Raw genomic sequence first — 23,776 nt, 5'->3', positions numbered from 1 at the left:
GTTTGATAACACAATAAAAATCTATTTCTTTACTTTTGTTTATAGATTTCATCAGCTGTATAAAATAGCAAATGACGATAGATTGTAACCGAAATGCAAAATTTTATATTTAACAAAATTATCTAAAAATTTATAATATTTTATTATATAGTTTTTTTTTTACGAAAAATGCTAATATATAGTTTTAACTATTATTTTTCAATCATCTTCACAATTCATATTTTTTTATTTCTCATTCCCTTGACCATTTTATTTTTTAATATCATATTATTACCTTAATATTAATGATACAAATGAATAAATAAATACATATACATAAGTCACATCACTCAACTAAATATTCATGACATCATACTTAAAGCAAAAAATAATTGATGTTGCATTGAACAAAAAAATGACAAGTCTCCAATGTATTTCGAATATGTCTCTTGATTCATCAATATCATATTGGGGGCAATTGATTATCTATAGCTAATTGGTTTGCAATATTTTTCTTAATAATGTCTATTTGGGTCACTTGATTTGAGGAGCCTTCATCATCTATAGTTGCATATGTATGGGTTGATGCTACAATGTTGGGATTTGCATAATGTGCTAGATTTTTGTCTGCTATCTGATGATCCCTGATGTTATGTACTGCACAACATGCAATCACAATGAGAGCTTGCTTCCAAAATGAAAATGAAGGCATTTTACGCAAAATTGGGAACCTATTCTTCAAAGCTCCAAATGACCGTTCGATTACATTTCTCAAAGAAGAGTGCCTATGGTTGAACAACTCCTTAGTTGATCTGGGTTGATTTCGTCTTCCTCTATAGTCATTCAAATGGTAGCGCTCTCCTTTGAATGGTGTGAAATAATCATCCCTTGTTGGGTATCTAGAATCAACGACATAAAATTTGCCTACATGTTGACAAGAATTTACCAATATATAAATTGCAATAATGAGGATAATCAAATGTGAAACTAAAGAAAAATGTCATTCACATTGCTGTATAAACTAATCATACCTGGTGGGGGATGAGGGAATTCCAACCTAGGAGTTTCAAGCGCAGTACTAAAAATACGACAATCATTTGCTGATCCTTCCCATCCAGCATACACAAAAGTGAACTTCATATCAAAGGAACATGCACACATGACATTTTGGGTTGTAATTTGTTTCCTGCCTCTAAATGGTATTTGCTTATTCTCAGGTAACGTAGCACTTACGTGAGTGCCATCAATTGCGCCAATACAATCCTAATATTTAAAATCAAATATTAAAATGGAAAATAAATAAAATTCTGAAAATAAAAAATACTTGAATCCTTAAAAAAAAACTTACCTTGAAGTATGGGAAATGTTTAGGATTGTCCTTAATTTCCTTTGGAACCATATCAAAAGGAGGTGGTTTGATTATCTCACGTGCTAATTGAAGCATCTCATTCAACACTTTGCTGAAATACTTGCTAATTGTTTGCCCTGAACGCTGAAATCTCTCACAAACATTCCTATTTGAACTCTCGTGTCCAATCAAGTACAAAAAAATTCCTAACTGTTCATCAAACCTAATATATCTACTGTTTGCTAACCAGCCTTTTTGTGCCATCAACATACAAAGTTTGTTGAACACAAATCTTTCCATTCTAAATGCCTCATGTATTCTATCTGAGTGGCCAGATCTAAGTTCCGCAACCCATTCAGCACCTGTCAGGCTACTATCTCTAATGGGTTCTTTGTATGTATTGAATTATTAATAATAATATTCAACAAGTTTGATATAACAAGATCTTCATCTATTGATTCGTCGTCAGTATGAGGTTCAAAATATTGCCCACAAGTCAGACAAATAGGAGCATCAGCCATGACAATACTGCATCAATAGATATTGTCATCATTAATTTCATGCTAACATATTTCAAAAAAAAAAAATCACATTAACAAAAAAAAAAAAATCATACATCATAGTCATACGAGAAATGAAAATTTAAAAAGTATCCTCATCATAGTCATACAAAAAATTAAAATTAAAAAAATATCCACAACATAGTCATATGAAAAAAGAATTAAAATATGGTCTTCAACACCATTAAACAAGACAAAATTTAAAAGTTGCAACACAATTTCATTCATTTAAAAATTTATAGGAGTGAAGCTTTCCTCTCAGGTGGAGCCTTTATAAATGCTACTCTCCATGCTTTGCTTTCAACCACTCGATTAACTGCTTTGCGGCACACTTCATCCTCCAATCCTACCATGTCATTCAATACATCCATTGCAGCCTCAACTGAAAATGGATCCTCATTCACTTTTGCAGTAGCAGAATTAGCATAATTATGCTGGCATTGGTTTTGTCTAATCTTAACCAGATCCTGAATAGCTTGACATGCCATTGCAATATCTGTATTCTTACTACCTCTTTTACGCTTTGCATTTGGGGTCCTATCTTGTCTATGATGTGCAGGACTGGGTGTCTCAATAGGATCATATGCAAATAAATCTTCATTAAGCATATGCTCATCTTCTTTATATTCTTGTCTATGTAATACAGGGCTAGGCGTCTCAACAAGACTGTCAATATTATCACCATCTCCATCTGAAATTTGGTGTACCGCAGCATTTCCTATGGCATTATCTCCACTTGCATAAACATCCCCAAATATCTCAACTAACTCTTCCCAATAAGGAAGGCCATTCTTCCGAAATTTGTCCCATTGGGGATTTTCCTGTACAAAAGATTTACCTAATTATGTTTAAAAAATCAACAAATTTATAAGAAATCATATGGAACACTATGTTAAAAGTTACCTTAATGTGGACATCCCATAAAGATGCATCCTCGGTTGTAGCAGTTTTCAAAACAGTGTTCCAACCAAAACCAGATATGCTTAGTAATTTCTTGAAACTTGAACATTCTTGTCTAAGTTTATTCATCTTGTTTTTCAGTTGATTTAGTGTGTAATCAAGCGCTGTTTGTTTTGTAGATTCATCTTTAATGCTTTTCCATGCTTTCTTACTGAAGGTAGGGTTGTTCTATTTCCTTTTTTTACTTCCTCTACCAGCAAATTAACAAAAAGATGTGAGTTTTTATCAGTCCATTTTGCTACGAACCCTTCAGATGCCATACTCCTTGCTGATAACATGTCAGAAAATAAACCATAACACCAAAAATTAGAAATGCACATACTCAGCCTGGTGAATAATGTAACCAGTCAGAAAGGCAAAGATTGTTGACACTATTTGTTATCATTTAAGTGTTGTGAGTAATGACCAGTGGACACAGCAGGTCACTCTAACACCGTATAAGCACAAGTAACTTGTCATGAGTAATGACAGAGCTCATCTCAGTCTCAGATCATAGGTTAAGGAATAGGTACATGCTAAGTACCATAAAGACCTCTGGCTGTTACCAGAATTATATAATACTCTACCAAGTGAGTGATTTCCAAGCATGCATTAAATTAAGAACCAACCATCCCAATTCCCATCAGAACAATTTGAGAATAAATGAGACATGCATCAAAACTCGAAGGGTCATGAGCAGATTGTGAGGAATTTCTTTAAAGAATGATATTCTCACTAAGTTGATAATTGCAGTCTTCTAACACCAATGAATATAAACAATTATTAGTCTACCGTAAGAAGAAGCTAGCTCTAGAGCAATCAGCCAGGTTATTATTTAGACATGGTAAAATAATCCAATATTTCTAGATAAACAGGCTATAATGGGGAACAAAACAAAGGAAATAGATTGTTTCAAAAATAGATATGAATATTATTATATAACTTCCAACGTAATACGCATTCAGAACTAAGAAGACAAACTTTTATAGGAACATTCAAAATTTAAAGTAATAAAATGGTCACTATATAATATATATAGCAGGCTCTAGAAGACCACAACTGCAGGATCAACTAAATTTGGACTTGAAAAATTAAGCAAGCATGAGACTTTCTGCCCACTCATTTTCTTTCTTTATCCAAGATTTATGTGACACACTACCTGTTTAATGTTAACATGTTACTATCAACCCAAAATAAAACACATTGAAGGCTAACTATTCATTTCAGTGACCAATCAATTAATCATAACATTTAAGAATCAAACTCCCAAGTAAGTTTTAAATACAGATTCAAGTTATGTTAACTAAAATACTAAACAAATCAAAGTAGGAGGCTACCACAATTCACAACAAATCTATATTGTTGCAGCTCAGCTCCGTCAAGGAAAACTTGCCATCATGTTTCTGTTCTCCACCTTTCAACCATGTTTGAGGAACACACAGAAACATGCACTGATATAACTAGAAAATAAAGCCACAAAATACAAGCTCATGAAATTCCAATCCCTAGCAATGCTTCAGGTCTGACATGAACCACATAATAAGGAACACAAAAGATCCCATCTTCAAATACAAAAAATACATTAAAAAATCACATTTTTATTTATATGAAAATAATTTACCATAAAAAAGAAGAGAGCAATACCTAAAACTGAGAGAAAGAGAAGGGGATAAAAGAATGAGATAAACAGTTTTGTGCAGCGATACCTAAAACTGAAACTGAGAGGAGAGCGCACAGATACCTAAAACTGAAACTGAGAGAGAGAGAAGGGGATAAAAGAATGAAGTACCTGGATGGTGGCCGAGACAATCGCTGTCGTTGATTTTGGAAGGGAAGAACAAGCGACAGAGATTGAAGGGAAGGAGACGAAGTCGTGAACGCAAGAGATTGAAGGGAGGGGTTTGTTGTCGTCTGATATGGTCGAAGTCGTGAGAGTCCAAAGAGAAAATTGATTCTCTTTTTTGGCCCAGAATGAGAAAAGCAGAAATTTTTTGATTCTTTTTTTTGTTTCTGGGCACAAAAAATAAACCGGTTCATCCGAGGAACAAAAAATAAACCGGTTTTAGCAAACAAGTTTCTCATCCATTTTTATTCCTGAGAACAGAAATTAAAAAAAAAAAACTCATTCCGGGAAGGTTGTCATGCACACCCTTATAAAACCCTTCTAAAATAGATCAAAGTCACGCCAAAAGTAGGTCAAATTGTTAGCCATTCTCAAAAGGTCTACCTTATTTACATCCCTAAATTATTATATATGATAATGCATATTCTTTATTTCACATGTTTTGGCAACGATTCTTATGATAAGGTGTGATTGTCAAATTGGTTTCCGGAAGTTGATAATTTGGTATGTCCTAGTTGGGTGGGAATAAGATCATTCGATTTTTTTGGATCTAATTGTTCAGCTTAAATAAATCATATTCGGTCTTTTTTAGAATATTTAATTGAATGAATATGTTAAAGGCTACGCATATACTTATTTGACCCAGCAGGTTTATTTATTTATTATTTAAATATATAATTACTCATAATTTATTAATTTTAGATTAATATAACATATGAATTTTATTACAATATATCAATTCCATTCAAGATTATACTAATTTAAAAACTAAAAATTTAAGTATTTTGCTATATTGACATTAAAATAAACTTCCAGACTAAATTAGGCCGAGCTTTTACGTTTTTACATGAAGGCTAGATTGAGAGCCTATAATAAGTAATAGGTAGGTTTAAATTTACATTTTACAAAAGCATATTTGCCTAACCTAACTTATCTTATTTCAACCAGGATCTTATTTCTCCTAGTTAGAATATTGAAAATGAATTTTATACTTCCCATGTAATATAAACAGAGAAATTTTCATACACACCTTTTAATTTCCGTACTAATATGAGTTTCATACATAACTTTTTCTAATATGTAAATCTCACATAAGTTTCATTTCTATGGTATAAGAAGGTTATTTCACGAAACACGAGAAGTATAAAATCCATTGAAAATATATGAAGATGCAATTTCAAAATTTGAAGGGGGAGAAGCAAACAATTATTGACTAGAACCAATCCTGTAATGTGATTGTGTTCTAATTGTTTTACATGTCATAAGGAATATCTTTATAAATTTTCTATTTAGCATAAATAACTCTCCTTTTACAGAATTGAAGAGAGAGATTAACCAAAATACGCACGATATGTCACGACTTTAACAATTACTACAGACAGGATAAGCCAAAGCACTACCCTCGCTAATTTATAAACATTTAACATTTTGATCTTAACATTACAAAATAATAAAAAGAAGAGGGGCGCGTGTAATCTTTTCTTGCTCTGATAGGGCTTTTTCGCGCGATTCATGGTGGGTAAAGGGGGTAGACCCCCAATTTCTGTGGGGGATCAACTGATTAACAGAGACTCTAAGAAGGAGAAGGGGGAGATGATGGTGGATCTGGAGATGCATGAGGAACCTCGGGTTGTGGGCACAATGGAGGTTGAGGGAGATGGATCTGGTCCGATTGGGGACGATGAAGCCATGGTTGGCGTCGGTGCAGAGGAGGAGGTCAAGAGGGATCCTCGAAAGCTGATCTCGTATAAAGACCAACTCCTCAGTGTTAATGGTGTATGGGACGGAAACCCTGAAGATGACGCGGATGACTGGTTCGCCCAAAGCAAGAAAGATGAAGTCGAAGAGGAAGAAGCGCTGAAGGCTTATGAACAGAATGGCGAGGATGATCCTTTAAATCCGTTCTATCAATTTGACATTCTCGAGAAGGTCGAACAGTGTAAGAGATGGAGGAAGACATTAATTGTCAAGCTGATGGGCAAGCAGCTAGGTGCGAGGTTCTTATGGAATCGTCTTCATAAGCTCTGGAACCTAGAAGGGGAGTATAGGGTCCTGGATTTGGAGAATGACCATTATATAGTCGAATTTGAAAAACCCCAAGATTATATGTTCGTCCAGCAACAGGGTCCGTGGATTGTGGTTGATCACTACCTCATAATGCAGAGATGGAGGCCCAATTTCGACCCTTGTGATGATAGAATGCGGAAGCTAGCGGTTTGGATCAGGATCCCAGGGGTTCCCAGAGAGTTCTATACGCATAAGGACCTTTGGAGGATGGGGAATATGGTGGGCAGGACACTGAGGATAGATGAAAGCTCCCTCAGGATTAGTGGCCAAGGCAACTCGAAGAGATTACGGACATGGGAAGATTCGCCCGAATCTGTGTAGAAATTGATCTGACCAAGAGTTTTCTTTCCAAGTTCAGGATAGGCCAGAGACAGTTGTATATTGGTTATGAAGGCCTCCACCTAATTTGTTTCCTATGTCGTCAATATGGGCATAGGAGGGATCAGTGCTCCATGAATCCAGTTAATGGGAAAAAGGCTGAGGATAGTACTGGAGGGCAGACCCAAGGTAACCATTCGAATCATGCTCACAATGAGGTTATGCCCACGGCTGGTATCGAGAAGAGCCAATAGGTGGATGGGTTTGGAAGCTGGATGACGGTCCAGAGAAGGAGTTTTAAAAGGCCAGCCCAGAATTTGAAACCCAAGGAAGTTCTAGTCAGCAAGGAGAAGCCAATTGCTGAGAGGTCTGATAATCAATCCAAGAGCTGTGTCACTGGGTCCAGGTTTGGTCCCTTAGAGGGTGAAGCTGAGAAGGAACTCCTGTCTACAAAAGTACCCACTCTAGAGGCTAGAATTAGTAACACCAAGCCTGTTGGAGGGTCAAGCCAACATAGCAAAGATCAGGGGGAAAAAGAAGAAAAATAATTTGGTCAGTAGCTTAGTAAAGCAATTGCAAGGTTCGGAAGCTAATAATTTGGGGAGAAAAGCTTCCAAGTCTTCTACTCAGGAGAATTCTAAGGCAGTGTCACGAGTGCAACCGGGTAGAGCAACAATTTTGGTGGAAAGGGGAAAGCTCAAGGGAAGTGTACAGGAGGAGAGTCTCCAGGGAGCTAGAGCCACCATTAGCAGCATAGAGACTGTTTGTCCTAACAGGGTGGATTCTGGTGCTGTAAATCGGATTGTTCTTGGTATTAAAGATCATCCTCCTGATAAGAGTAGGGAATCCAAGGGTACAGAACAAGATGGGAGGGCAGACATGGCCTTGGATGACATCACTAATGCCATGGGCACCAATTGACTAACCTTCGCTTGGTGTGCTTCGGTTAGTTTCTGTTACCTTATTTTTTAGTTGTTTTGATGATTGTTTGCACTTGGAATTGTAGAGGAGCGGGGAAAAAGGGTTTTTCCTCTCTCGTGAAGGATTTAGTGTTTCAGAATAAAATCCAGGTTCTTGTTTTATTGGAAACTCGAATTAGTGGAAAGAAGGTTGAGAGGGTTTGTAAGAGCTTGGGCTTTGATAGTCACTTTATAAGAGAAGCAATGGGGTTCTCGGGTGGCATTTGGGTCTTATGGAACAAAAAAAGAACGTGTGTTAGGATTCTAGATGAAGACCATCAATTTGTGCATACCAATCTCAGGTGGTTGGATTCGGGTGAAGAGGAATTTTTTACATTTGTTTATGCTAGTCCTAGGAGATCCGAGATATCAACTCTTTGGGATGGGATTATGAAATTAGCTACTGATATGGCTGGCAAGTGGGCTGTGATGGGTGACTTCAATGCCTATTTGGAAGAAAGAGATAAGCTTGGGGGCTCTGGTTTGAATTGGGGAAGTATGCAGGATTTTGGAAATTGTCTAAGTGCTTGTGGGTTGTCTGATGCTGGTTTTTTTGGACCTAGACACACTTGGAGAAGAGGAAATTTACAGGAGCGTATAGACAGGTTGGTGGTTAATGAGGAGTGGTTTCTGGGCTGCCCAAACAGATCCTTGTCCCATCTTCACTATCATGGATCGGATCACAGGTCGATCATTGTAATAAATGAATACAAGGATGGGAGACTAGGGGGTACTAAACCTTTCAGGTTTTTGGCCGCTTGGTTAACAAATGATAGCTTCAATGGAGTGGTTGATAAATGCTGGGGGAATAATGCCAACTGGAATGTTGCGAAAGATGATTTCCACAAAGAAGCATCTGAGTGGCATAAATTGAAGTTTAAGGAGGATCAAAAGAGAAAGTTTAAGCTCCAAAGAAGATTAAGAGGGGTGGATGTTATTCTGTCTAGAGGTCCTGATGAGTCCCTTGAGATGCTCCACAGAGATCTTTGGCAGGAACTTAATGAGATATATGTGCAGGAGGAAATTACATAGTTTTAAAGATCTAGAAAGAATTGGCTGGCTTTTGGGGATAGGAACTCAAAATTCTTCCATTCAGCAACAGTTGCTCGGAATAGAAGAAACAAGGTGTTGTCTCTCAAAAATGATGAGGGAGAGTGGGTCCAGGAGCCTGAGGAACTTAAGGTTTTGGCTATTGGTTTCTTTCGAAGTTTATATGAGGAGGTTAGCCTTTGTTCCCAGAAGCTGTGCATTGGGAACATGTTCCCAAAAATTAACAACCAGAGTTGGAGAGACATTGGCAGGGTTCCTGGTGGGGAGGAAATTAGAAGGATCATTTTCAAAATGCAACCTTTCAAAGCACCTGGTGTTGATGGCCTTCATGCTGTCTTTTTTCATACTCAGTGGGTGAAAGTGGGGGATTCAGTAATTCGATTAATCAAGGAGATTTTTGATAATCCGAGAAAGGTAGCTGAGATTAACCAAACTTTGATTTGCTTAATTCCAAAAGTGGACAACCCTGAGATGATCCACCAGTTTAGACCGATTAGCCTTTGTAATGTCAGTTACAAAGTCATTACCAAGGTTATTGCTGAGAGGTCGAAGTTTCACATGAGTACATTGATTATGCCAAATCAATGTAGCTTTGTCAAAGGGAGACATGCTTCAGATAATATCATTATTAGCCAGGAAATATTTCACTCCATGAGATCTAAGAAAGGGAAGAAAGGATGGATGGCTATAAAGATGGATTTGGAAAAAGCATATGACAAGTTGAGTTGGCAGTTCTTGGAGGAAACCTTAAGGGATACAGGAATCCCTTGTAATCTGGTGGATCTTATCATGGAGTGTGTGACTTCTCCCTCCATGAATATTTTGTGGAATGGAGTTCAAATTGAAGAGTTTAAGCCTTCAAGAGGGATCAGGCAAGGTGACCCCTTATCCCCATACCTTTTTGTGTTATGCATTGAGAGGATGGGCCACCTTATCAATTCGGCTGTGGAGAGAAAAGACTGGCTGCCTGTGAGGCTGGGGAAAACTGGACCTCCAATTTCCCACCTCTTTTTTGCTGATGATCTGCTACTATTCTCATAAGCTAATGCTGATCAAGCTAAGCTGGTGGTGGATATCCTTGACCATTTCTGCCATGCATCTGGTCAGAAGGTTAGTTTGAATAAAACAATATGTTTTTTTTCAAAAAAATGTCAACCATACCAGACGTAGTGATCTCAGTCATGCTTTGGGCTTTTCTATCACAGCTGACTTGAGTAAGTACCTTGGAATCCCTATCTTACACAAAAGGGTGAACAAGACCACATTTAGACACATTTTAGATAATACTAACAGGAAGCTAAATGCTTGGAAGGAGAGCTCTTTGTCTATGGCAGGGAGGCTGGTTCTCACTAAATCTGTGTTGGCTGCACTCCCAATTTACTCTATGCAAACTTCTTTGATCCCAGTAAGCACTTGTGAGGCTGTGGAGCAGAAAATGAGGGGTTTTATTTGGGGCTCAAGTCGGGAAAAAAGAAGAATCCATGCTACTCCTTGGAGTATGGTTTGTAGAGCAAAAAAAGATGGTGGACTGGGTATAAAAAACCTGAGAATGACAAACAGTGCGAGCCTGATGAAGATTGGTCACAGAATACTCACCCACAAAAATGATCTGTGGGTCCAGATTCTGAAAAGCAAATATAAAGTAGGAGATGGGCTAATTTCTAGCATTCCTAAGAAGACTGGGTGCTCGAACCTCTAGTTGGGGCTATCCAAGGTCTGGCAGAAAGTCTATGAGGGTTCAAGGTTAATGGTGGGTAATGGATTTGGCACATTATTCTGGAAGGACAAATGGCTATCAATTGGTCCTCTAGAGCTGCACACTACTCAGCTGATTCTCCCTGATGCCCTTGAGGTGAGTTTAGCTGATATGGTAAAGGCTAATGGTGAATGGAAGTGGAATTTGTTTGTGAATTTATTATCCCAGGAAGCATTGAATACTATTGCTGGGTTTTGTCCCCCTAATCCGAATGGTGATGATGACAGTATTATATGGGACCTATCCCAGGATGGGAGTTTTTCCACAAGATTAGCTTTTAAGATGCTTTATAACACGAATGAGGAGGATAGCCAGGTGCATTGGAATACTGTATGGGAATGGGAGGGCCCTCCTAGAGTTAAAACTTTCCTTTGGATGCTCTTTGGGGAAAACATTCTAACAAATATGTGAAGAGTGCAAAGACATTTGGCAACCTCAAGTGTGTCCTAGATGCTTGGCTGCTCCTGAAAGTTGTATTCATATGTTGAGGGAGTGCAGCTGGTCGAGGAAAATTTGGAAGTCCTTTATTGACCCTGGCAGCTGGTCAGAATTTTATAATTTACCCCTGCATTCTTGGCTCTATGAAAATCTGTCACCAGCTCTCTGTTTGCTGAAGGGGCCGAATGTTGTATTTTATTTGGCTTAGTGTGTTGGTTCATATGGAAAGAGAGGAACAAGCTGGTTTTTGAAGGAGAAATTCCTGGTGAAGGTGTTACTGCCAGGCTAGCTTGCTCTTATTTGGCTAACCATTTGGAAGCTAAAACCATGTATAGCAAGGCTGGTCTCCAGAGTAATTTGAAAAAGGAAGTGCTGATACAGTGGTCCCCTCCACCAAGGGGATGGATAAAAGTTAATTCTGATGGCTCAGCAAAGGTAGATGGTATGCGGTGTGGATGCGGAGGCGTGCTGCGTGATGATACTGGCCACTGGATCAGAGGTTTTGCCAGAAACCTTGGAGTTTGCAGTTCTGTCCAAGCCGAACTTTGGGGACTTTTGTTGGGGCTTCTAATGGCTTGGGATCTTGGGTACATGAGAGTGATCTTGGAAGGAGACTCGAGGATAGCCACTAAGATGATTAAGGAGGGAATCGCGAGTCACCATCCTTTAGCTGGACTTGTGAATAAGATTAACCAGCTTAGGAGTTTATACTGACAGGTAGAAGTTTTGCATACATACAGAGAAGGTAATAGGACAACTGACTCGCTTGCTAACTTTGCTACTTCTGTGGGTTGGGAAACTGTTGTGTGTTGTGTTTGAACATCTTCCTGAAGGATGTATAGGAGTTGTTGAGAGTGACTTTAGAGGAGTCGGCTGGCCTAGAATGGTCAGAGATATACAAACTTGTAGTTTGCTTTTCATTTCCTTTTGTATTCAAAAAAATAATAATAAAAAGAAGCTCTAACCGACCGGTTTTCTCGAAAGCTTAGGAGAGGAAGAGAATTTCAAGAAACAAGGCTAATATTTAACGGCAAAAGTTTCAATAATAACTCCTTCATATTTGAGAAAAGCAAAGAGCAGCCAAACAACATCCAACTTGAAAATTTACTCCTTAAATATACACATTCTGTGACATGTAGGGCCAAAAACAGAGAAGAAGAAAAAATAGTATTAAGAAATCATAAGCAATAACAAAAAAAAAAATAGAAATAAATCTACAGAACTAACCTAAGGGCTCAACATTAAGAATACAGGTAAACAGCCTCAATCAATAACAGGTGACGATAAATCAAAATCAAAATCCTTAAATGCTACAAAAGAAAATCTGGAATTACTGGTGTTTGGGAAACCGCATTTAAGGGTGAATTCGCTCTTTGATGTTTTTTATGCCTACCATGGCGGTGGCTACTCTTTTTCTTTCCCCTCTTATCATGCTCTTCACCTTCAACAATCTTCTCTTTACCTCTCTGTCTTCTCTCTTTAATATGACTATGATTTTTGCTACTTGAATTCGGATTTTCAAGGTCATCTGCTTCGCCTAGATTTTCTTTCATTTCGGATGGAAGATCTGTGCTTAGTTTCTTTTTCTCTTTTCGCTTACTTGATGACTTACCAGAAGGATAACTTCGAGACAAACTTGAACTGGCTTCACTTCCTAGAAGAACATCTTTTATGGCACCAGAAAGAGAATCATTTGTTGTCTCTGACCTTTTGACTGAAATTGGTGTAACATCTCCATCATCCAATTTCACCACTACAGGCCTGGGCTTCGTTTGGTTTGTCCTTTTCTTCAAAAGAAGTGATTGTTCTGTCAGCTTGGCTAGCTCTGCAACTTCATCATTTATATTAGAGTTTGACTTTGGGTCATTTGCAGGAGGATAATCATCAGGAACAATCTCACTCTTCTCTGAAGGAAGGTAATATAATCCATGCCGCTTTCGGTGTTCAAGCAAGGATGTTGATTCATTTAATGGCCCTAAATCTTCATTTTTCAGAAGATTAGATGAAGAAGATGAAGAAGCATCCGAAGTAGTAGCAAAGTGAGGGCCTCCTATGGCAAATGAACTTGATGAAGGTAGTTCAATATCACCACATATTGCTTTTAAGTCATCAAGATTCTCTTTAAGAACTAATCCATCTGGTACAGCAACTTTTCCCTGTGCATTTATCGAGACTGGACCAAGTTCCATGGAAAAAGCATCACGCATCAATTTGATAATAGCTGAAACATGAGTCACTTTCTTGTCCATAATGTCCACATTCTGAACTGAATTATCAATTATTTCTGCCTTAATCAATTGAACAAAGGCAAGCATGTTATGTGCTCTCTCCAGTACCTCAACATCCTGATTTGCTGTTAACGGGCCTAAAATTAATTCCATTCGATTTAATAGGCTTACAATTGATTCATGCATGAAATTCTTCTTCACCAAAAGAGTAGGCGCAAGTGCTTGACCATGAGTGACAACTCTATCTTTGTCGTTTTCAACAGAAAGATCTTCAGAAGATTCGGTTGTGTTCCTTGGGTTAAAACCCTCATCCTGTTCATAACTTGAACCTTCACATGTTGCCAATTCAGGAGCCTCGGGGTCTTTTTTTACAATAAACAACTCTGACTGCCCCCCAGCCAAATTATCTGAATATATGGATGCAGTACCTTCATTTTGCAGAATGTAACATTCCAGGCAAAAAATTAAAATTTTAAAAACAGAATTAATGTAAACTGCTCTAACTGATGGTGGCAATAGACTGGTCCGTGGCTGTAGGAGTGCATCCATGAGTTCAAATGGATTGCTTGCAACCTTAACGTACTCTCCAGCAACCCAAGCAGCAGCACACAATATCCTATGCAAGTACACATTACCCAGTAATGCAGGGTCGATCAACAGATCACGACCAACCCGAACAAGCTGCAATCTAGCATCCTTAACTCTCATGCCGATATCAATAAGCTGATTCTCAATTTCCTCACCCTTTTGGCAATTAGGAATCATGGACATTTCTCCAAGAAGGGATACATACCAATCAAAGTCAACAACAATCTCATATACATTTCTGCCACATGTTGTTAATATGGAACCCAAAATCTCATTGCAGAATTCCGGGTCAGATTTCAATGCATAATTGAGCAACACCCTGGAGATTTCCGCCACATTGGTCTCAGACACCATGGCCATCAACAAATGCAGAGACTCGACTTTGATATTTGAATCTTCATCGCTCAAGGACTTAATCACAGCCTCCTTATTCTCCGAGACCACCCACGAGTGCTTCGGCACAGCAACCGAGAGCGCTTGAAGCCCTAGATACCTAAGATTGGGATCCTGGTCAATCAGCAACTCCCTAATCTTGGAAGCCGCCAGCTTAACAGCAGACTCATAATCACTCAAACAAGTGAGCACAGTCCTAACACACTCAAATATCAACGACTGCGCTCCAGATCTCATCATATGTTCACAAACAGGTTCAACAATCCTTTTCCCCAACCTGGGTTCCAAAGGAGCCAACTTGGAAAATATTTTAAGCACCTTGATCAGAACCCAATTGTTTCTAGAATCAACCAAAATTCTATAAAACTCGGGTGCCAAGGGAAGATAGGACACGGGATCCTTGGAAGCCAGCTCGCAAAAAACCCCAATAACCGCAGTGAGAATCTGAGGATCGGAACTCTCAAGATTTTCAACCAAGCGCTTGAAGCAAACCCTAACAGCGTCAGGGTACTTATCGAAAAGCCTCAAAACGACAGCAATAGCTCTCTTCCTAACGAAAACCCTAGAAGTGGAAAGCAAGTTGAAAATCTCGGGGGTCAAATCCCTAGCGAGATCGAGGGTGGCAATTCTGGAGAAGCAATGGAGGGCGAGGCTTACCTCGAAGTCGTTATTGGTGGAGAGGTCCTTGCGGAGCTGATTGGTGATGAGAAGGAGCACGGGGGTGTCATCGTGAAAGGAGTGTGAAGCGGCGTCGTATCCTATCCTCTTGTGTGCGAAGCGAGAAGATGACATCACCTCCACAACGTGGAACGAAGCCCAAGACATGTCGACGCCGTAGATGGCGGAGAGGTACCATAGCTTGTGAAGAGCAGTGGACTTTGTGTGTGTATCGGTGGACTTGATCTCGCGCCGGATCTCCTCCGTGGCCTTCGAGATGAAGGTCGATTCGCCGATCAGTTGGAGGCGCATGGCTTTTATCAGATCCTCCAGCGTTCGTTGGAACAGGTTCTCCATGATCGAAGACCCCGCCATTGAATCATCAACAACAGGGTGAGACTCTCAAATCTGAATACTGAATTCGATTCCCCCATAAACAAGTGTCGTACGATTCTTAATGGGCTCAATATCTTGGGCTAGCCCAAACCTTAAAGGCCCATATCAACAGCATTTGCCCCAAATCCCAAATGACAAATCTAGTTCAGCATGGATCGAGATCAGTACCCACTACCCACTAGAGTTCTTTTCTATTCTTTTTCTTCTTTTAATTTATGTATGGGGACATAATGTTCTCTTTTTGAATATAATATATTTGAATATTATGGGAGGCGAATTTTTTTTCCAAACTGTCACGATAGTTAATTACTATGAACTGGACACGTGTCATATTCTTTTAATTTATGTCTGGCTCAATAGCTTGGTTCAACCAAGGCTTGCAACCCAAAGTCGTTACATGTGTTTCATTTATAGTAGCTGACTATCTTAGTGACTATGGTATTGTATGATTTTCCAAGGCAAAAGAGCCCCTGACCAATTAGAAACAAAAATAAATAGAAACATAGTTCCAATAAATGGAACCCACGGACCATATTCTTCGCCAATCTGAGTTTTGCTCACATCTCGAATGAATGAATTCAAGGACACATTCAAAGAAATTTTGTGACAGTTTGAAAAAAAATTGACTCGATGATATTTAGATATATTATAATAAAAAAGGGAAGTATGATCAATATCACTCGTTGATTAGTTAAATGACTTATTTGAAGAATGATTTGACCACCATTATGTTGGTAGATATGATAGCTGAGCACTTGTGCTTGTTTTTATCCTCACTTTTTCATCATCAATTATTATCATCAATTATTTGTCGACACTAAATGGAAATCTAAGTTTGCTCGCCAAAGCACCTCACTTACTTAAGTGAGGTTAAATCACGTTGGGGCCAGCCAATATATTCTTACATTACAGGCATTAAGAGGCTCTTTCTCAAAAGTTCGTTTTCCTTTCCTGTTGTTTTAACTCGGTAAGATTATTAATACGCTCTATTTTAATTTTTCTAATTACATTCAAGGCATACTTAACTCTACTTTCTGCACAATTTTCCTCATATCATTATCAGTTTTTATATAGTCATAGTGGCATTTAATTAATATTTTGAGGCCAACAATTGACAATTTCTTACTATTTGCAATTTACAAACTCTTCTTCTTACCAGTTGTATTTTGACCGTATATTGGATCATATTTCATGATTCTTTGTATTAATAATGAATTTTTTTATCTTTTTGTCCCCTACACTTTTTTTTATTTTAAAATGAATTTGAATATCAAAGTGTCATTTACAAGTATTCTTTAAATGCAGAATTGAAAAAGTATTATACCACTTCTTTACATAATAGTAGCAAAATTCGTTGACCATCAAGAGTGAAGAAGTGTGAGCATTACCAACTTAAAAGAATTTTCAAAGAAAATTCGGAGACATCAAAGTGCCCATGATCATAAAACTCATGACTCCCTCTCACTTATATTATAAAATATAAGTTTAAAACCTCATAATCATTACCATTCCACTTGTAAACAACAAAACTTACAAATCTGCTTTGGATATTCCCAGTATCATGTATTCTATCTAAAGAACACATCAGTGTGAGCTTCCCTAAGATGGGCTTATCATTGCAGTCATTTTGCTTCACAATCTATCATTAGGATTGCTGGTTGGTTCTCATTATTCAGATCATAATTGTCCACTCAAATTTCACTAATTACAGTACATTTTTCTCAGTTGCTTTATTTAGTACCTGTTTGGATCCTTTTATTTTTAGCTTCTCTTTTCTTTATAAGTAAAAGTTATGCCAAATATGTTTTAAGAAAAACTCTTATAATAAAAAAAATTATGATAAAAAAAAGCCAAAAGTTTCTACGAGGAGTTTTTTTTTATGTACTAGGAGTTTTTTTTTTTAAGTTCTTATTAACTTTTCTTAATTTGTGTATGTTTTTTTTTAAATAAAGAGTCATAGAAATATTGAAATATATATTTTAAGTAACTTTTAAGCTAAAAAAATTATATAATCACCAAATAGTTTTAACTTTTTCTTTAAACTCTTTTTTTTAGTTTTACCTTAAAAATAATTTTTAACTTAAAAAAAATTCAAACTTGCTCTTAATGGAGCCTCTAGGAGCTTGAGTATTATGTAAGGATTTTACCCTGATTTCTCCAAATGTATTATATTCTCGGAAATCAATTTGTTTTAGAAAATTTCAAACTGTAATAAATTAAAAGAAATTTAAAAAGAAAAAGGTTCTATTTACTATCTTTTTTCTTACTTTCTTACTATCAAATCTTAACTATTAATTTTTATTAATCTAACCGTTATAATTATTGAAAATTAAAAATTAATTAATAAGTATGACCCAATAAATTATAAATGTTTAATTGATGAAAATTAACGGTTAAGACTTGATATTAAAAAAAATAGTAAGAATAACCTCCCCATTTCGAAAAAAAAAAAAACCAAAACACAAAATAATACAAACGTGTTAGGATATGAATCATCGATTAAACGCAAATTAAGAATTATACTCAACATAATAATTATGATACGAGGTAAATGCGGGCTCAGAATTTCATGAGATGCAATGTTAGTGGATTAACCATTTACAACTTGGTCATCCGCAGTGCTTCAAAAGTGGGTCTAAACTCTAAATTAATTTGATATCAACAAGCACATTAAACAAAAGGCATATACTGAGATAGTGGGACGGGGGGGAAGTAAGGAATGAAAATGGCCTAAACAATTATGTATTATATAGAGATATCACGGTAAAGTAACATAATAGTTCCGGATTGATTATTGAAGGAATGGATAAGGAATCTCCAACTAAAGTGGGATGAAAAGTCTTAGAAACATAACCTCAGTGGATCCATTGAGTAAAATGACATGTCAATATTTTAATGCTAAGATGTGTGCCATAGATGTGTCTGACACACGGGCATGTAAAGGAGAAGATAAAGATGACAGTTACGTTCATCTTTCTTTTATTTTTATATATGTATTCATTAGTTTTTTGGGGCTTAGTGTACTCATCTTTTGTAAATCTTCCTAATTCTTTAGGAGTAAAATAAAAAAATTAAGAATGGTTTAATTGCTAATTTGGCACAAGATGACTATTACTTTTATTAAGAAATCACATACACAACATAAATGGGTTTTATTTCTCAATTTTCACAGCAGAGAAATTTGTTTTTGTAGCTGAGACAATAAATAGTGAGCCCTATTATTTAAAATAATAATAAAAAAGTAAATTATGAAAATTGAAGTGTCAGTTGAAAAAAAAATTCTTTGCAGTAAAATGAGATTAATAAGGCACAACATAAATATGGTAAAATCTACTTTCCTGATTTTGAATAATGGTCTTCCAACCACTTTTCAAGCATACACTTACTCTATCATCAAGAAGCAAGTTTTATATCTGCGGATGAGAATTGTTCGGGTATATTCAACCATATAAGGATACTTTGAGGGGATTGATATCTTGATTGGCTTATGGCCAATACTCTAATCACTATGCACAAACAATAAGTTCATAGTCAATACGTGAGTGTATGTATATTGTTAGCAGTAATAGTAAATAGATCAAAAATGTGTACTAGGATCTCTATTATTTATAAGGATTACTTTTGTAGACTTTGGCCTTTGAGATCTCACAATTGGACTTGGGTGTTTGAGATCTCATAATTGATAGAGATAAAGATCTTATCCCTTGACCCTCTCTAAATTATATAATTGCGATATCTCTATCCAATCTTAATAGTAATATAATTGCTAGGATATGAATCCAGACCAAATCTAATCAAAGAGTCAAACAGTTTAGTTCATATTTACACGTAAAATTCCTTCTAGTAGAACATGCACAGTCTGGGGAAGACTAACTTTTTCCCTCTGATTATTCATGTAAGCACAGTGCACAGCCTCTCTAAATTATGATAATGGAAAAAAAAAAACATAGTTTTTGTGGAATATAAAACAATATATAGCTTACTAGAATTAGAGATGTGCAAAATAACTAAAAAACTGAACCGAATCATAAACTGAACCGTTCTTAAAATAACTGATTTTTAAAAATCAATTCATAAACCGAACTGATTTTTAAAGAACCAGTTCATGAACCGAATCGATTTTTAGAATCAATTTAAGAACCGAACCGTTTCTGAACTGAATCGAACCATTTCAAACCGAACCAAATTGAATTTTATGACTTTATTATTTTTATTTTTTTTTATTTTTTTCAAAACAGAGTCGACCCGAACCGGTTTCGAACGGAACCGAATTGTTTCCAAACAAACCAAACCAATTTTGAACCGAACCATTTTTGAACGAACTATTTAAATCAATTCGGTTCGATTTTTCAAAAAATTCGGTTCGATTCGATCCATACACATCCCTACTGAGAGTCCGACTCAATAGTTATTTACAAAAAAAGTATAATTTGTTCCCTAACTTAATTTTGGGTAACTTGATCTTAGCGTGATTTGCTTCATATTAAATATTTCTTTTTATTACATACTTTATCTGATTTTTTTTTTCATCTAAAGACACTTCTAACGTCGTTAAATATTGAGCTAATTTATTTATTTTATCTCAGTGAACATGTAAAAAAACAGGGGAAATAAGTGAGTAAAAAAAAGAGGCACGAGGAGATAAGTGTTAAAATATTAAACAGAGAGGTTTTGAACTTTTCCTTTATAATAATTAAAAAAAAACTTAATGTTATGAACAATATGGAACTAAACAAGCTAATGAGCGTCTACCAAAAAAAAAAAAAAAACAAGCTAATGAGTTTTTTGACGATTGCAAACAAATAAAAATAAAAAAGGTGTTCTGTTTAACATTCACTTGAATTTGTTCGCTGGAAAAAATCTTAATATCTTATAAAAAGAATGAGAATTGAGATAAAATCATTATATTATATAGCATTCTTGCGATGCATTTAAATTAAGATTTTATAATACGGTGTTCTTCATTTTTTTTATGAAATGTAAAAGGAATTATTAATGAGTGCTATATTTTTATGATTTTAATCTTCTATTTTTTTAAATATTAATTTTTAATTTAATAAATAAATAGATAGGATTAAAATAAAATAAAATATTAGGATAATAATAGTTTCTTCTATATAATAATGATGTATTCATATACAACGACCAATGATACGAATAAATAACAAACTTAAATAACACATGTGGATATGGATGATGTTGAGTAAAATACCCTTTTATTTGGGATGGTCATATAACACATTAGATTGTTCAGTTTCATATTATTCCTCACATATTTTTTTTAATTATTTTAATTCAAAAATTCAAAAAACCTTTATTGTTTAATATTTTATCACTTAAACTTGTTTTTTTTTTTATCCATCTATCTCCCTTATATTTTTTTTATTGTTCACGAAACAAAATGAATATATTAACTCATTATTTAACCACATTGGATATGAACTTGAATGAAGAAAATTACAAAAGATAAATAATAAAAAAATGGGCAAAATATATTATAACAACTAATTAGAGTTATTCCCAATGTTACTACCAATCAATTTCACCGTTAGATTGATTATATTGATTCAAAAGCTATATTTATTTTTATCTTTGTATGGTTATGATTCTTCATATTTAATATTTTATATTTATTTCCAGCTTTTTATGGTTATAATTTTTCATATTTAATGCTTTCATATTAAATATAGGGAATCATGATTCATAACCATTTAAAGATGAAAATAAATATAACTATTAAATCAATATAACCGATCTAAAGATAAAATTGGTTGATAGTAACTCTAATTAATTGTTACAATATCCTATTCCTAAAAAAAATACCGAAATAAATAATTCTTGAGCAAACCAAACTTTTACCTTAAATTTATAACAGCCCAAGGGTTTTCTATTCAAGTTTATATTCAAATGTTTGCTAATTAAATTTGTAAATGGGTCCAATTTGTTTTTTGTAAGTCTGAGATTTATTTTTAAAAGAATTCATTCAAACATGTATTTATCACAATTAAATAAGCTCAATTATAATGTATAAAAAAACTCAATTATAATGTATTCATCATATTTCATAAACGTCTAATGTTTTTGTTTTTATTGCAAGAAAAAAAAATTATCACCCTCACGTAAAATTAAGTGGGTTTATGAAAAGGAGAGAAAAATAAAGATAACAAGATTAATTCATTTTTACATAAATGTGGCAAAAAAAAATTTATAACAAAAATCAAAATATTAAACTTTTTTATAAAGGCAAAAATACTTTTCATATAACAGGAAAGTTGTCTTCTCCTAATGCAGAGAGCGCTTCAAATTTTTTATTTTTTATTTCGTTTACAAAATTGGAGCCACCATTTTACTTTTTGCAGGAATGGCTCGCAAACCCCTTTTATAAATGATTTACGATCAGATTAATATCATATTTTGCAGTAGAAAATAAATGATTTGTACAAAAAAAAAAAGTTCAGGACAATGATACCCCTCATCTTTTGATTGATATATTTTTTTTAGAAAGGAAAACAAGAGATTGGAATGGATTGAATTTATCTGCCGTCCAATTTTCGCATCCCTCCAATATACGACGGATTTAGAGGCAGTGAAGACTGGCGTTATCCATTTTTTTCTCTGACCTTAACACAGAGTGAGAGAGACATAAACAAGCTATAACTCGCTCCACTGATGCTTTATGACGACGTATTTGTCTACTTTTTTTTGCGGGGGGCCCACATTTTGCGTAATATGCATTTTTTAAAGTAATAAAGTTATGTATTAAAAAAAAAAGTAATAAAGTTATTTACAATTCTTCTTTTTGTTATATAAAACCAAAGAAAAGAGGGACAATGACCATATTGTCACTCATTTAATAAAAATTTACCTGATTATTACTTCTGAAAAAAAAATTGTCAAAATGACATGCCTGAATCCCGCTGGTCTGACAAGCGGGAATGGACTGGACACGTGTCAGCTTCTGAATGGTCAACCATTCTCGCTGGGCTGGCCAGCTAGAATGACATAATGCTGACACGTGGCAAAAGCACAGGCATTAGAATTAATGCTTTTGCCACGTGTCAGCATTCTGTCATTCTAGCTGGGCAGCCCAGTGAGAATGGTTGACCATTCAGAAGCTGACACGTGTCCAGTCCATTCCCGCTTGTCAGACCAGCGGGATTCAGGCGTGGCATTTTGACAATTTTTTTTTCAGAAGTGACAATCAAGTAAATTTTTATTAAAGAAGTGGCAATATGATCAATGCCCGAAAAGAACGAAAGTCTCCTTCTTGTTTTTTTCAAAGATAATTTAGAGGTATCCCCGTATAATCTTTCTGGCCACTATATTCTCGCAGTACACCCCTCGTTAGAACAGAGAATATATTGGATCATTGCCAATTTGCCATTGACGAAAATATAAGACTAATTTCCTTTGAGGGAGAGACAATTTAACTGGTGCCCAAAAAATTTCAAAAATTTGTTCTGGTCAAAGTTTGAACCTGTTATTAAAGCAAATCATTGTGCACTCAATTGTCAATGTAGTTACCCTTAAGTGTTAAGTCTCCTTTCGTTGTATTAAATAAGAAAAAATATTTTTGCTTTTGCAGCAAAAATTTTATTTTATTACATTTATACAAAAGTAATGAGTCTCATTATAAAGAGAAAAAAAAAAGTTTGTAAAACTCACTCACTTTTATATATAGAGAAGAGATCTTTTGACTCTAGAGTAAGATTTACAATTCTTACTCTTCATCCCAACCGTTGATTTCCGTCTATCTAACGGTTATTATTTATTTGAAATAAATAAATAAGGGAAGTGATCTTTTGACTCTAGAGTAAGACTTACAATTAATTATTTATTTATTTCAAATAAATAATAATCGTTCGATGGACGGAAATCAACGGTTGAGATGGAGAATAAGAGTTATAAGTCTTACTCTAGAGTCAAAAGATCCCTCCCCTTATATATAAGTGTGTCAGAATAAAATCTTCTGCAGCAAAGCAGAAACATTAAACCCTATTATGTTTCTACTTTTTACTGCAAAAGAAATTTATTTGTAACATTCACATAAAAGTCAGCGAATTCCACTAATCTTTTCTTTCTCTTCACTTTATAATGGAACTCATTCACTTTTATGTAAGTGTAATAGACAAAAAAATTCACAGCAAAAGCAAAAATATTTTTTCTTAAATAATATTAAACAAAAGGAGAAATGACCCGTTTATTATTCTCTTTAATCTTTTTACCCTTTTTTTAATTGTATTTCGTTTATTTTTGC

At 35.4% G+C, this 23,776-nt stretch overlaps 2 protein-coding genes across 3 annotated transcripts; both read right to left on the bottom strand.

Annotated features, from left to right (window-relative positions):
* Positions 1-442: 442 nt before the first annotated feature.
* On the bottom strand, positions 443-1,627 carry LOC133290830 (uncharacterized). The gene is made up of 3 exons (XM_061488952.1): positions 1,328-1,627; positions 1,011-1,242; positions 443-903 (listed from the first exon to the last, which is right to left on the bottom strand). Exons 1-3 carry the CDS (start codon positions 1,625-1,627, stop codon positions 443-445), a joined length of 993 nt encoding a protein of 330 aa, XP_061344936.1.
* Positions 1,628-12,340: 10,713 nt separating this feature from the next.
* LOC133290857 (AP-3 complex subunit delta) lies at positions 12,341-15,511 on the bottom strand. 2 transcript variants are annotated; one of them, XM_061488997.1, is made up of 2 exons: positions 15,124-15,331; positions 12,341-15,028 (listed from the first exon to the last, which is right to left on the bottom strand). In XM_061488997.1, the coding sequence occupies exons 1-2, from the start codon at positions 15,192-15,194 to the stop codon at positions 12,568-12,570; spliced, it is 2,532 nt and encodes an 843-aa protein (XP_061344981.1). In that variant the 5' UTR covers positions 15,195-15,331; the 3' UTR covers positions 12,341-12,567. The 2 variants fall into 2 exon arrangements, with proteins under 2 accessions (XP_061344981.1, XP_061344980.1); XM_061488996.1 differs by having other exon boundaries at positions 12,341-15,511.
* Positions 15,512-23,776: the final 8,265 nt, after the last annotated feature.

The sequence above is a fragment of the Gastrolobium bilobum genome, unplaced genomic scaffold (assembly GCF_033153095.1).
Source record: "Gastrolobium bilobum isolate Gb01-03AN ecotype WA unplaced genomic scaffold, APGP_CSIRO_Gbil_v1 utg966, whole genome shotgun sequence".
NCBI lineage: Eukaryota > Viridiplantae > Streptophyta > Magnoliopsida > Fabales > Fabaceae > Gastrolobium > Gastrolobium bilobum.
The sequence above is the reverse complement of the archived record's forward strand: the minus strand, read 5'-3'. Positions and strand labels throughout refer to the sequence as shown.